This window comes from Lepidochelys kempii, chromosome 7, assembly GCF_965140285.1.
Source record: "Lepidochelys kempii isolate rLepKem1 chromosome 7, rLepKem1.hap1, whole genome shotgun sequence".
In the NCBI taxonomy this organism is placed as follows: Eukaryota; Metazoa; Chordata; order Testudines; family Cheloniidae; genus Lepidochelys; species Lepidochelys kempii.
Window position 1 is genome coordinate 124,023,821 of NC_136386.1, and position 15,798 is coordinate 124,039,618.

General features: G+C 46.9%; 1 protein-coding gene across 6 annotated transcripts in view; it reads right to left on the reverse strand.

Annotated features, from left to right (window-relative positions):
• Nucleotides 1-15,798, reverse strand: part of ARMH3 (armadillo like helical domain containing 3) — a 187,588-nt gene that overhangs the window by 81,108 nt on the left and 90,682 nt on the right. For all 6 annotated transcript variants that reach the window (XR_013636111.1, XM_078853891.1, XM_078853892.1 and 3 more), the window contains 3 exons: nt 9,355-9,437; nt 8,165-8,291; nt 1,334-1,409 (listed from right to left, as the gene is read on the reverse strand). Coding sequence is in view for 5 of the 6 variants with exons in the window: in XM_078853891.1 (XP_078710017.1) it covers nt 1,334-1,409; nt 8,165-8,291; nt 9,355-9,437 (286 nt within the window). In the remaining variant the exon portion in view is untranslated. The remainder of the gene's footprint in view (nt 1-1,333; nt 1,410-8,164; nt 8,292-9,354; nt 9,438-15,798) is intronic.

Consider the following 15,798-nt stretch of genomic DNA (forward strand, 5'->3'; position numbering starts at 1 on the left):
TGCGGCTTCATTTAGGGAGTATTATCTGCCCACAAAGGTTTCATTTTCAGATCTGTTTATGAAAAATAAAGATGGGAACAAAGTAAGTCTTCTGGAAGCTCTAAGTGAGGAAATGAAACTTACAGACGAAACCTGTAAAGGTGGTTAAGAGACACATAAAACAAGTATTTCCTTGAAATGTGCCCTCAGAGGGAGTTTGCCTTGTACACGCTGTTGTCTGTTGTGAAAGAATTGCAAAGAACCTAGACAGCTCCACCGAGCTACGTTCTACTTCCCAGGAAGGCAGCATGCCTCAGGGCACTTCCAATTTGGACTCTGCTCCTGACGTTTAGTGTGGACTTGGGCCTCAGTTTCCCCTTCTGGAAAATATGGCCAATGCCACTGATTATTTACACGGTGGTGCCCACATGGTGCTTGGTGCTTCCCAGTGCCTGCCCGCCCCATGGAACACCCCATCGGCAATGAGAAAAACACACCAAAAGGTGGGAGAAAGGGATCCAACACCCAAGGAGTGACTGGGGTGCAGGTGGGCACAAGCCTTGGTAGCTGACATGGGTTTTTAATTTTAAATTAATTTTAAAGTCAAACACTAAATTCCCCTCCCTCCACCTTCCAACCAAACTGGGTCAGACCCCTGGGCCATCCAGCCCAGCGTTCTGTCTTCAGCAATGGCTTGAGACTAGAGATTTCAGAGCAAGAAACTTTGAAGCTCTGATGGAAGCCTCTACAGCTGTGGACTAATACGGCAATAGGGACAGTTAATCCCTAGCCCCACTGACTAGTGACTGATTTGTGGCCCCGGGGCAGGAGAGTTCAATAGGTTCAACTGAAACCATCTTCAAATAAGCATTTTTACATTTTTTTTCCTTATTTTTTTTTTAATTCCTTGCAGTTTTAAAGGGGGCTTGGGAATGGGCTCAAAGCCTCTGCTATGGGCTCTGCAAAGAGGATCTCTGTGGGCAAGACTGACACCACGAGCAGACAACTCAGAAGCAGCGATTTTAGACTCATGAATGCAATGGAATCAAGCAAGAGTGAAAGCCCATTTGACCCACAATCGCCCTGCCAGCCTGCAAGGGGCGCAATAAGGATCAACTCATTAGGTGCTTTGACAGCACAGAACCCCCGGAAGAGCTCAGCATTATTATAAAAAGTAGTTCACACTTTCATGAGCCCTCCACCCTCTTTGCTGAAGGCAGCAATTTAGCCTAACACAGCAAATCAAATTCCAAAACAAACTCTGTGCAACAAACATGGAAGTGTTGAAACAGGGCAGAGCCACGCAGAACACCTCCCAAGAACTCCAACGCTGCTATTCATTCCCACGCCTTACCTGATATTGACTAACGCATGGGTCACCTTGCTGGCGGGCTCCTTCCACTGACCGGCATTGGTCGAAAGCCGTAGAACTGAAAGAGAGGGAGAGAGATCCTTAAGACTGCTGGCACTGAACCGACAACAGAGCAACACATTCTAACCTGAAACGTCCGGTAAAACGGCAGCCGGAGGGCCGAGTCACAACGAGACCAGCCTTCGAGAGCGCACCTGTTTTAGTTTGGCCAGCAGAACCTCACCCTCTGCCCCCGGTCTGGTTAGCACAACCTGAGTACGGGGTCACACTCTCGGGCCATAATACGCAGCCTCTTCTGAGGCCATTTCAGAGATTTTAGGAATATAAAAAAGCTGCATAGGCCAAAGTGCAGTCTCCTTTTCTGGAGCAGGGTGAGGGGGAGCTAGTCCTGTCAACCTGATTTTATCTCCGTGTCTCCAAATCCCCGTCCTCCAGAAACAAGAGCTGAACGTCGTGGATTCATTCATTGCTCTCTGCTTTTGCCACTTTCTCTGGGATCTTACTCCACATTTGCTCCCCTTCTCCTCAGCTCCAGTTCCTATTTATTCAGGGTTCCAAACGTTCTAGACCTCGCCCCGTAGTTTCAGACGATCCCCATGCAGAAAGTTTCTTTGGCTCTGTTAACCAGCCTCACAGAGAAGGATCACACACCGGTAAGGGGAGAAGCCTGCTCCCCAGAGAGACCAGCACGCCCCCTCTGCCTCACAGAGTCAGGGAGCAGATCTGAAAACATTCCAGACCGGGCAGAACATCTCTGGAAGCCCAGTGTGCTGCTGACAGAGTGCCCAAGGTATTTATTCAGGTCCAGAGTGTTTCCAGGCGGCCCATCATCTCGGCACCCACACCTCAAACACAGTTACAAAGCAGTGAAGAAATCCAGAACAAAGGGCGTTTTCTTTACGCAGTGTGCTCTGCTGGAACTGTGGGTGAATTCATACGGTCAAGGAATAATCCATTTATGATTCCACGCCTGGAGCGAGGATTTTCTGAAAAGGGGTACCTGGTACTTGTACATGGACACAGCTTCTTGCCCCCGGAGCACAGTGCCCTCACTAGGGCTGTCTATAAACATCAGTACTACTTCAGCAAAGCCTGTGAATCCATGAGCAGGGTGGGTTAATGTACAGCGCTCACCAGCTCTGCAGACCTGGGTAAAGGAAGATTCAGGGCACAAACACATAAGAACGGCCAGACTGGGTCAGACCAATGGTCCATCTAGCCCAGTATCCTGTCTGCCGACACTGGCCAATGCCAGGTGCCCCAGAGGGAATGAACAGAACAGGGAATCATCAAGTGATCCATCCCGTTACCCATTCCCAGCTTCTGGCAAACGGAGGCTAGGGACACCATCCCTGCCCATCCTGGCTAATAACCATTGATGGACCTGTCCTCCATGAATTTATCTAGTTCTTTTTTGAATCCTGTTATAATCTTGGCCTTCACAACATCCTCTGGCAAGGAGTTCCGCAGGTTGACTGCGTTGTGTGAAAAAATACTTCCTTGTGTTTGTTTTAAATCTGGCTGCCTATTAATGTCATTGGGTGACCCCTAGTTCTTGTGTTTATGGGAAGCAGTAAATAACACTTCCTTAGTTACTTTCTCCACACCAGTTATGATTTTATAGACCTCAATCATATCCCCCCCTTAGCTGTCTCTTTTCCAAGCTGAAAAGTCCCAGTCTTATTAATCTCTCCTCATACGGCAGCCGTTCCATACCCCTAATCATTTTTGTTGCCCTTTTCTGAACCTTTTCCAATTCCAATATATCTTTTCTGAGATGGGGCAACCACATCTGCAGGCAGTATTCGAGATGTGGGACTACCATGGATTTATACAGAGACAATATGATATTGTCTGTCTTATTATCTATACCTTTCTTAACGATTCCCAGAATTCTGTTTGTTTTTTTGTCTGCTGCTGCACACTGAGTGGATGTTTTCAGAGAACTATCCACAATGATTCCAAGAGCTCTTTCTTGAGTGGTAACAGCTAATTTAGACCCCATCATTTTATATGTACAGTTGGGATTATGTTTTCCAATGCGCATTACTTTGCATTTATCAACATTGAATTTCATCTGCCATTTTGTTGCCTAGTCACCCAGGTTTGAGATATCCTTTTGTAGCTCTTCGCAGTCTGCCTGGGACTTAACTATCTTGAGTAGTTTTGTATCATCTGCAAATTTGGCCACCTCACTGTTTACCCCTTTTCCCAGATTATTTTTGAATATGTTGACTAGGACTGGGACCAATACAGACCACTATTTACCTCTCTCCATTCTGAAAACTGACCATTTATTCCTACCCTTTGTTTCCTATCTTTTATTCAGTTACCAATCCACAAGAGGACCTGCCCTCTTATCCCATGACTGCTTACTTTGCTTAAGAGCCTTTGGTGAGGGCCCTTGTCAAAGGCTTTCTGAAATCTAAATACACTATATTCACTGGATTCCCCTTGTCCACATGCTTGTTAACCCCCTCAAAGAATTCTAGTAGATTGGTAAGGCATTGATTTCCCTTTACAAAAACCATGTTGACTATTCTCCAAAAAATTATGTTCATCTATGTGTCTGACAATTTTGTTCTTTACTATAGTTTCGATCAGTTTGCCTGGTACTGAAGTGAGTCTTACTGGCCTGAAATTGCCGGGGTCTCCTCTGGAGCCCTTTTTAGAAATTGGCGTCACATTCCTATCCTCCAGTCATTTGGTACGGAAGCTAATTTAAATGATAGGTCACAGAAAATAGTTAGTAGTCCTGCAATTTCACATTTGAGTTCCTTCAGAACTCTTGGGTGATTATCATCTGGTCTTGGTGACTTACTACTGTTCAGTGTATCAATTTGTTCAAAAACCTTCTCTAATGACACCTCAATCTGAGACAGTTCCTCAGATGTGTCACCTAAAAAGAATGGCTCAGATTTGGTAATCTCCGTAACATCCTCAACCATGAAGACCGACGCAAAGAATTCATTTAGTTTCTCCGCAATGGCCATATTGTCCTTGAGTGCTCCTTTAGTATCTCGATCGTCCAGTGGCCCCACGGGTTGTTTAGCAGGCTTCCTGCTTCTGATGTATTTTAAAAAAAATTTTGCTATTACTTTTTGAGTCTTTGGCTAGCTGTTCTTCAGATTCTTTTTTGGGCTTCCTAATTATATTTTACACTTCACTTGCCAGAGTTTATGCTCCTTTCTATTTTCCTCACTAGGATTTAACTTCCACTTTTTAAAGGAGGCCTTTTTGCCTCTCACTGCTTCATTTACTTTGTTCTTTAGCTAAGGTGGCACTTTTTTAGTTCTCTTACTATGTTTTTTAATTTGGGGTATACATTTAAGTTAAGCCTCTATTATGCTGTCTTTAAAAAGTTTCCATGCAGCTTGCAGGGATTTCACTTTTGGTGCTGTACTTTTTAATTTCTGTTTAACTAACTTCCTCATTTTTGTGTAGTTCCCCTTTCTGAAATTAAATGCTACCGTGTTGGGCCACTGTGGGGTTTTCCCCACCACAGGAATTTTAATTTAATTATATTATGGTCACTATTACCAAGCAGTCCAGCTATATTCACCTCTTGAACCTGATCCTATGCTCCAATTAGGACTAAATCAAGAATTGTCTCTCCTCTCATGGGTTCCAGGACCAGCTGCTCCAAGAAGTCATTTAAGGTGTCAAGAAACTTCATCTCTGCATCCCGTCCTGAGGCGACATGTACCCAGCCAACATGGGGATAGTTGAAATCCCTCATTATTATTGAGTTTTTTATTTTAATGGCCTCTCTAATCTCCCTGAGCATTTCACAGTCACTATCACCATCCTGGCCAGGTGGTCAGTAATATCCCTACTGCTATATTCTTATTATCCGAGCATGGAATTACTATCCATAGAGATTCTGTGGTACAGTTTGGTTCATTTAAGATTTTTACTGCATTTGATTCTTCGCTTTCTTTCACATCTAGTGCTATGAACTTTACAAGAACTGGGCCATTTGGACCCTGTCCTTTAGCTCTATTATTAGTCTCCACTCACAGCTGGCCCAGCAGAAGGGCAAGTGCAGAGCGAGCACATTGGCAAAGCCTGGGGAAAGCTCCTTGCATGCCTAGCCAGACACAGCTGTAGCGCCTTGCTTCCAGGAGCCCCAGACACCTGCTGTTTCCTAGAGGACAAGAAGATGCCGGCTCTGAGCATAGCACTGTTTTCTCAGAGAGCAAGTATCCCATTCCTAACACCGGCAGCAATCACTTCAGAGCGGTTTCCACTCAGGCATCTGTAGTGTGAATTCACAGGGTTTCGCTTCACAGAGCGGAATGGAAAACGTACTCATGTGAGAAATGAATTGCTTCAGCAGGTCAGACATGCCTATTGCAGCCCAGTCGAAAGAGTATGAGCGTGGATTCCTTCGTTCCACTTTTCTCTGGCTTCACCTGCTGCCCAGTGCAGACACGTCCCCGTTACCAGCTTAGCTCCTTGGGCAGTGATTGGCTCCAAAGGGAAGGGCAGCAGCATTTGCTTTGTGAGCACCACTGACTCTTTGGTAGAATCATAGAATCATGGAATCATAGAATATCAGGGTTGGAAGGGACCCCAGAAGGTCATCTAGTCCAACCCCCTGCTCAAAGCAGGACCAATTCCCAGTTAAATCATCCCAGCCAGGGCTTTGTCAAGCCTGACCTTAAAAACCTCTAAGGAAGGAGATTCTACCACCTCCCTAGGTAACGCATTCCAGTGTTTCACCACCCTCTTAGTGAAAAAGTTTTTCCTAATATCCAATCGAAACCTTCCCCACTGCAACTTGAGACCATTACTCCTCGTTCTGTCATCTGCTACCATTGAGAACAGCCTAGAGCCATCCTCTTTGGAACCCCCTTTCAGGTAGTTGAAAGCAGCTATCAAATCCCCCCTCATTCTTCTCTTCTGCAGGCTAAACAATCCCAGTTCCCTCAGCCTCTCCTCATAAGTCATGTGTTCCAGTCCCCTAATCATTTTTGTTGCCCTTCGCTGGACTCTCTCCAATTTATCCACAATTGCATGGGTGACAAAAAACAGGTAATTTACAACAGAGGGATAAAAACAGAAGAACATAAGAACGGCCAGACTCAGTCAGACCAATGGTCCATCTAGCCCAGTATCCTGCCTCTGACAGCAGCCGGTGCCAGGTGCCCCAGAGGGAATGAACAAAGCAGGGGAATTTATTGAGCGATCCATTTCCTGTCCTCCAGTCCTAGCTTCTGGCAGTCAGAGGTTTAGGGACACCCAGAGCATGGGGTTGTCTCCCTGCCCATCTTGGCTAACAGCCATTGATGGACCTATCCTCCAGGAACTTAGCTAGTTCTTTTTTTAACCCACTTATATTTTTAACCTTCACAACTTCTCCTGGCCAGGAGTTCCACAGGTTGACCATGCGTTGTATGAAGAAGCATTTCCTTCTGTTTGTTTTAAACCTGCTGCCTATTAATTTCGTTTGGTGACCCCTGGTTCTTGTGTTATGGAAAGGGGCAAATAACACTTCTTTATTCACTGTCTCCATACCAGTCATGGTTTTATAGCCCTCCGTCATATCCCCCCCTTAGTCGTCTCTTTGCCAAGCTAAACAGTCCCATTCTTACTAATCTCTCCTCACACGAAAGCCGTTCCATTCACCTCATCATTTTTGTTGCCCTTTCCACACTTTTTCCAGTTCTAATGTATTTCTGTCATTTATTCTGCAGAGACTCAGTTCAATTGCAGCGTAAGAAACAGCTAATGATCTTTATTTTAATGGGGGTGCTTCTCTGCATCTTGTCTGTAGTGCACTGTGGCTGGCTGGCTCTCTCTTACAGGCCTTCTAACCCCTGTTATGTGCTTGTGTTACTCCCATTATTTACAATGGCAGTTACATGTTCACACTGGGAATGCGAGGGACCGGGGGGATATGCCCTTCAGGAGAGGGGCAGACAAAGAGTACACAGACATCCCTTTATCCGCAGATTCCAGCATGCAGCATTAAACCAGCCCTGCTGCGGTTGTTCTTGAATGCAGGCTCATTTGTATACTGCTTGATTATGCCTCCACATGTTTTTTGCTTCTCTCCTTTGTTCTTCGCTTCCCTGCCGGGTTCACTGGGTGGTATTCCAATGCACTCCTCTCTCTTTGAAGGATGGCTTCTCCTTGCTTTGCCAGTGTGCACATTCTTCTGTCCAGTGACTTCCTCCTCGCTGCCCGTGGGTTTGTGGGGGCTGCTCTCTGGTTTTGTTCTCGTGCCGCAGGAGCGCAGTGTGTGATTTGTCCAAGGCAGCAGGTTTCTTGTCATGCATTTCTCAAATGCTTTTCACCCCTTTTGTTTACAATGCCCATTTCCCTGTGCTGATTGGTTCTGCAGCTTGTGTTTGCTCTCCAACCTCAGACGAAGGCATGTTTTCCCAGCTGGGAGCTCAACATGGCTTGGCAGAGACAAATTATAGGCTGGTTAACTCTACATGAGGGTTCAGGTGTTTCTGATGACATTTCAATATCACATATTTAGTCACATGGGCAAATTCATATTTGCATTAACAACAGATGCTTGTTAGACAGGTGCCCTCTTGTACACCCATACTGGATCACTTTAACAGGCCTGTTCCATTGGTAAAGAGCCAATGAAATTTACTTTGTCCTTTTGGAAAAGAAAAAGTTTATTCTTTTCACAGATTTATCCCTTTCTCAAGTCCTAATTTACTGGGTATCTATGCAAATACAGAAATGTTTATATTCACATACCCCAAACATGCACCACCACGAATATCACACACAGCTTATTTCCTGCTTGTTTTTATCAACAGTATCTCAAAGAGGCCACTCACTCACCCATGGAGTAGAGGTTATCGAAATTCTGGTGCATACGGATGATCTCGTAGTACAGCTCATCGTAGCTGCTGGGCGTTGGGAGGAAGGTGTCTCCGTAGGTGATGAACATGTTGAACAAGTTCACTACCTACAAAAAAAATTAAAATTACAATAGGGGATCATTACACAAAATCTAATTTACAATAGACGCCAATCAGACCCAGATGTGTTTAAAACCTTCAGAGCAATAAGCCCATAGTACACTGGACAATATTCTTTTAGCCCATCAAAGAGTAATCCAAACGCCACCCTCTTGCTCTGTCATTTCTTATGTGGAATGTGCTCAGACCCAACAGCGATGGGCAGCAGGATAAAACCTTAAGACAGGCAGATTTCTGATGCTTTACGGGGTGGGGAGGCTACAGCATGCCCACCATTACCACGACCCAGAAAACTGAGCTAACCAATTCTGAGCATTAGCTTGTAGAGTCCAGTTATCTACAGCTCTGCCTGCTCCAGGGAATAAACCAGCCACCAACTACCTGGGATGAGAAAGGAACTTCCCTTAAGAGCAAACTTATTACATAACTGCCAATCCATTAAGGGGTTTCTTGGACCTCCCTTGGAAGCATCTGCTGTTGGCTACTGTCAGACACAGGCCAATCGGCTAGCTGGGCAGTAATTTTCTATGGGAAATTAAGACAACACCCCCACTTCCTTGTTTGGTTAGCCTTCTCTTTCCAGTTTCAGGGTCTCCCATCCCAAGCTGGCTTTTCCTGATTTCTCCCACAAAACACACTTCACCCAGGCTGGCAAAGGCAGGGAGACAACTCAATCTTGTCTACACCACTGGACTTCCACCCCATCTGGGTATGCAAGACTAATATCTCCCTTCTCCTGCTTTTCTATCTCCCTTCAGTTCCCCCAGAGCACAGCTGTCTGGCAAACCACTGCCCTGGCCCCCAACAGGAGGACCTCTAAGGTCCCTGGTACGAGTTATCCCAGGCATCCTTCTGCCCACACCCCTCATCCCAACAAGTGTTGTCTTTGGGGTTCCCCTATGTTTCCTTAGCATGGATAGGTTCCCAAGCTGGAGAGCTGTACGTTGATCTCTGCACAGCTTAAATACCTGTTCAGCAGGCCAGCCCCAACCCAACATGGAACCCTCTCCTCCGTGTCATTCAATGTGAACCCGGTTTCTCTACACTCACCATGAGCGCCAAGGTGAAGATGTTGTGTTTTGCCAACAGCACAGTCTCGTTGGACATGAGGAATTTCAGCAAGTTGATCAGAGCTAAGGGAAAGAATAAAAGTAATCAAAGCTTTTTCAAGAAGCCATTTAAACACAAGTGCATTTTCACCATCCTAACCACTGGCCCAGTGATCAGGAAGCACTCAAACTTACTGACGGCTTTACAAGTGAAAATGCTATTCTGGTCTGATAAACGACTGTGGAAATTGGCATCATCCCAGGTTTATTCTCCTTCACCAACTTCCAGATCAAATCTGTCAGTTTCAAGTGGAGTTACTTGACAATGAGGTTTTTCTACCTGTCAACACCTCAAGCTATGCCTGGAACCTGGAGAATCCAGCCACCCCCTTTCTGCTCCATACATCATCAACATGAGGTTGTGCAATTAGAACTCTGCTGTCACTTGTGTTGACGACACGAGGCAGCAGAACACGCGGCACGGCTCCTCTCCGGTGGTGTGACGGCACTAGTAAGGATCTGGTACTTTATTGTGCTAGTTATCTACGGCTGTGCAGAGAAAACGATAGACCCAGCTCAGATTCGTCACCTGAATACAAATAAATCAATAAAGGCTCATCCAACACTAGGGAAAGATCGTTAGCCCTTTCATTTGAACTCAGGTAATCTAATTAGAGGGCTTTAAGCGTGTCCAATTTACAAAGCATCACTGCATGCTGAACATTCGCAACAATGGAAGCAGACCATCGGTACTGTTGGTAATTATTAGTGTCAGAGTGATTTTCAAAGATTTCCCCTCCCCTCCACGTGGGATACGGTTGGGAACCAAAGCCCGGTTTGTGGGTCTGCCTACATGAGATTCTAAACCCGTGCTCTACTCTGAAATCAGCCGCCAGAAATGGGGTTCTGGGACTTTAAGACAGCCAAATTAGGTGGACAAGACATGTAAGTTAGGCAGCTGTAAAGGCAGACTTTAAAAGGCTGTTTATTATTCACTGATTAGTACCTGGAGCTAACAGCTTCATGTCAGGCTGTGCCCTCGGTTTTACAGGTACAACTTGGATCTGATTAATCTTTTTCAAAGCCAGCATCCCAGCTTGCAGCACTGCGGCCACCCAGCACATGCTGCAGCCCGTGACCTAGCTCAGCCAGGCAACAGCAGCAGTAAGGCAGGCACCAGCTAAATGAGGGCAGCAGAAGCAGGCTAGCCGGAACAGCAATGGGTGCTGGAGAAAGATGGCTGGTGAGAAACCCACCCTGGAAACTCCAGCAAGGTCTCAGGGAGACTCACTCAAAGTCATCACCCACCCGCGTGTAACAGAGTCAAGGCGAGACCATGGCCCACTTGGAAGGCAGGAGCAGTGGGGGGAAGTTGTCCATGCGTTAACATAGCTCCTGCGAGTGTCCAATATTTGCCTCAGCCTTTGGGCAATACAGCACGAAGGGACCAATTAATCCTTGGACAGTATTTACCCACCACTGCCCTCCACCCTAGTCCTCACTTGTACGTGTTACACACACCAATTCTTAAGTCCCTTCTCAAGGATGCAGGAGCAAACCAGCCCCAATTTGGGAGGGTGCTGTACAGAACAGGAAAACTAGCTTTCAGATGAGGCAGAACTGCCGGCCCCGAAGTGGAAATAGCTACGGGACAGAAAATTTAGTGGGGAAGCAACAAGATATGGGGGAAATTGTCCATTTCTTTGGGTTTCCAGAGACTCAAGCATGCAGAAAAAGGAGTGAGCGACAGACGTGAAGACAGAACAGTGGTCTGAATGGAGCCTGAATAAAGCCCTGAAAGCTCTGCTCCCAATGCCAGAAGTTCACCGAGATCAGCAGAGAGCCTATCCCAGCCCAAAGGGAGGGTAACTGCGACCCCAGCCTCCCGGAGCACATTCCACTACACAGTAGCATTAATGCACTTGGAATTCAGCCACGAAGCACCATCCCCACTACAGCTCATCCTCTGAATCAAACTGTGGTCAGGGCCTTCATTCCACAGGCATTCAGCCCTGGGAGGACTCCAGGCAACTATTTTTCTGGGAACAAAGAAAGAGCAGGTAGAGATGGGCTTTTCGCTGGAGCCAAGATCCCGTTAAAACAGGTTTCCAAGGTAACTAAGCCTCATGGGGAACGCTGCAGTCTCCCACAATCAGTACTTTGGGCTGAAGACAGCTGCCCTGCATCAGTGTCACAGCAGCTTCCGAGGCATTCCTGAGACAAGTACCTGTAAAGAGCCTTGATTTCCGGCCTTGCCCACAGAAGTTCACCTAGCCAAGCCTCTGGCCCAGGTGCTGCTGCTGAACTCCCAGGAGCTGGGATTGCTGGAACTGGAGCAGCAAGGCATCTGGATTGGTCATATCAAGTGGCAAACAGATGGCCCTTGAACTACCTCTTCCCTAGCCTATCTTAGCCTAGGGATCCCCCCCGCCCCCCCAACTCTCACTTTCCTAACAGAACCTTGCTCAGAAGAACTCCATCAGGGCTTTAAACTAGGTTCATCAGGAGAAGGAGACCAAAGCCCTGAGGTAAGTGGGGACGTGGGATACCGGGAAGAAGCATGAGCAGGAGCACGCGAGAGGGCAGGTCTCCTGCCTCATACTGAGAAAGAGGGACGATCAGTGAGTTATCTCAAGTGCCTATACACAAATGCAAGAAGCCTGGGAAACAAACAGTGAGAACTGGAAGTCCTGGAACAGTCAAGGAATTATGATGTGATTGGAATAACAGAGACTTGGTGGGATAACTCACATGACTGGAGTACTGTCCTGGATGGGTATAAACTGTTCAGGAAGGACAGGCAGGGCGGAAAAGGTGGGGGAGTAGCACTGTATGTAAGGGAGCAGTATGACTGCTCAGAGCTCCGGTATGAAACTGCAGAAAAACCTGAGTGTCTGGATTAAGTTTACAAGTGTGAGCAACAAGGGTGATGTCATGGCGGGAGTCTGCTATAGACCACCGGACCAGGGGGATGAGGTGGACGAGGCTTTCTTCCGGCAACTCACAGAAGTTACGAGATCGCAGGCCCTGGTTCTCATGGGAGACTTCCATCACCTGCTGGGAGAGCAATACAGTGGTGCACAGACAATCCAGGAAGTTTTTGGAAAGTGTAGGGGACAATTTCCTGGTGCAAGTGCTGGAGGAACCAACTAGGGGCAGAGCTCTTCTTGACCTGCTGCTCACAAACTGGTAAAAATTAGTAGGGGAAGCTAAAGTGGATGGTAACCTGGGACCAGTGACCATGAGATGGTCGAGTTCAGGATCCTGACACAAGGAAGAAAGGAGAGCAGCAGAATACGGACCCTGGACTTCAGAAAAGCAGACTTTGACTCCCTCAGGGAACTGATGGGCAGGATCCCCTGGGAGAATAACATGAGGGGGAAAGGAGTCCAGGAGAGCTGGCTGTATTTTAAAGAATCCTTATTGAGGTTACAGGGACAAACCATCCCGATGTATAGAAAGAATAGTAGATATGGCAGGCAATCTTTTTTTGCCTCTGACTTCACGAACAAGGTCAGCTCCCAGACTGCTGCACTGGGCAGCACAGCATGGGGAGAAGGTGACCAGCCCTCTGTGGAGAAAGAAGTGATTCGGGACTATTTAGAAAAGCTGGGCGAGCACAAGTCCATGAGGCCGGATGTGCTGCATCTGAGAGTGCTAAAGAAGTTGGCGGATGTGATTGCAGAGCCATTGGCCATTATCTTTGAAAACTCATGGCGATCGGGGGAGGTCCCAGATGACTGGAAAAAGGCTGATGTAGTGCCCATCTTTAAAAAAGGGAAAAAGGAGGATCCTGGGAACTACAGGCCAGTCAGCCTCACTTCAGTCCCTGGAAAAATCATGGAGCAGGTCCTCAAGGAATCAATTCTGAAGCACTTAGAGGAGAGGAAAGTGATCAGGAACAGTCAGCATGGATTCACCAAGGGCAAGTCATGCCTGACTAATCTAATTGCCTTCTATGACGAGATAACTGGTTCTGTGGATGAAGGGAAAGCAGTGGATGTGTTGTTCCTTGACTTTAGCAAAGCTTTTGACACCGTCTCCCACAGTATTCTTGCCAGCAACTTAAAGAAGTATGGGCTGGATGAATGCACTATAAGGTGGATAGAAAGCTGGCTAGATTGTCAGGCTCAACGGGTACTGATCAATGGCTCCATGTCTAGTTGGCAGCCGGTATCTAGCGGAGTGCCCCAGGGGTCGGTCCTGGGGCCGGTTTTGTTCAATATCTTCATTAATGATCTGGAGGATGGCGTGGATTTTACCCTCAGCAAGTTTGCAGATGACACTAAACTGGGAGGAGAAGTAGATACGCTGGAGGGTAGGGATAGGATACAGAGGGACCTAGACAAGTTGGAGGATTGGGCCAAAAGAAATCTGATGAGGTTCAACAAGGACAAGTGCAGAGTCCTGCACTTAGGATGGAAGAATCCAATGCACCGCTACAGACTAGGGGCCGAATGGCTCGGCAGCAGTTCTGCAGAAAAGGACCTAGGGGTTACAGTGGACGAGAAGCTGGATATGAGCCAACAGTGTGCCCTTGTTGCCAAGAAGGCCAATGGCATTTTGGGATGTATACGTAGGGGCATTGCCAGAAGATCGAGGGATGTGATCGTTTCCCTCTATTCGACATTGGTGAGGCCTCATCTGGAGTACAGTGTCCAGTTTTGGGCCCCACACTACAAGAAGGATGTGAAAAAATTGGAAAACATCCAGCGGAGGGCAAAAAAATTATTAGGGGACTGGAACACATGACTTATGAGGAGAGGTTGAGGGAACTGGGATTATTTAGGCTGCGGAAGAGAAGAGTGAGGGGGGATTTGATAGATGCTTTCAACTACCTGAAAGGGGATTCCAAAGAGGATGGATCTAGACTGTTCTCAGTGGTAGCAGATGACAGAACGAGGAGTAATGGTCTCAAGTTGCAGTGGGGGAGGTTTAGGTTGGACATTAGGAAAAACTTTTTCATTAGGAGGGTGGTGAAGCACTGGAATGCGTTACCTAGGGAGGTGGTGGAATCTCCTTCCTTAGAAGTTTTTAAGGTCACGCTTGACAAAGCCCTGGCTGGGATGATTTAGTTGGGGATTGGTCCTGCTTTGAGCAGGGGGTTGGATTAGATGGCCTCCTGAGGTCCCTTCCAACCCTGATATTCTATGATTCTATGAATCCAGCAGAGATGGATGTACAGTGCATAGACAATCCACTAAGCTGTATGGAACATGCAGACATAGTGAGCACAAATGTTGTCTGTCATTAGAGGGTACTTCTTTTTCAAAAAGGATTTACCAGCCCTCACTTTTCAGGGCATAAACCAAACAACAGAGAGGGGACTGCGGGAAAAACTTCTCCTCTGCGCAGGTTATTCTGTAATTGTTCACAAAGAGCTTTCTTGAATCTTCCTCTGAAGCATCTGGTACCACACTGGGCTGGAGACAGAATATTCGACTACACGGGCCACTGCTCTGATCTGGACTGACAATCCCTGTGCTCTGCACATCAGCTTCACTCACTGTAACAAATGTGTTCACATGCTTAATTTCCAGTTTCTCTGTCAGAAGAGACAAGATCTTACTGCAGTTTAAATCACCCTGGGAATCTGAGTTGCACCAAATCATTGCCCACTCCAAACGCCTTTCTATCATGCAGGTTAAGGGAACAGAGAAACTCACAGCAAAGACAGCTCAGGGACTAAGACCTGCCAGGATTACGGTCACTGAATATACTATGCTGATGCATTAGTTTGGCTCTTTGGGAACCCCAGGTGTGCGAGACGTTTACAAAGCCTCTAGTTAGCAGGTGCACTGCATCATTGCTGCCAGAACTGTTAGCCGTCTTTCGCCCAGCCACATCATACATCAGACTCTTTGGACAAGTTGCTCAAGCAGAAGCTTGGGCACAGGAAGGACTGTCAGTCCTAAACCGGTAAGCAGGGATGTCCTAGTACTTTGTTTACAAGGCAGGACCTGCCGATACATTTCATGGTGTTTCCAGCGCAAACAAAACTTACAGAGCTGCGGACATCCGGTGCTCTTCAATGATGACACCGCAGCTAAAATAGCCGCGAGGGAAGGTACAATGGCGGAACCCCAAGCTCTGAATAACTAAGCAGCCTGATGCCAGACGAAGTGCATTACCTCTTCCTCGTTAGAGGGAATTGCTCTCTACACGCAGCACACAAACAGCTTGCCCTCAGCCCGGTACCATGCCAATAAATTATGCATGTTTGCCCCCTGGTGGAGCAGCAGATCAATATCTCAGTCATGGATGCTCAGAGAATTGTGATTTCTGGTTATGCATGGTCACATCACCCAGAGCTTGTGCTCCAATTTTGTTAACAGCTACGGGAAAGCTGCCAACAAGCCATAGGTTTGTTCCATGCATGAACTGGAAAATGGGGATGTTTTTACCAAACCACCTAGGTTCTCCACTCCCTAGGTTCTCACTCTCC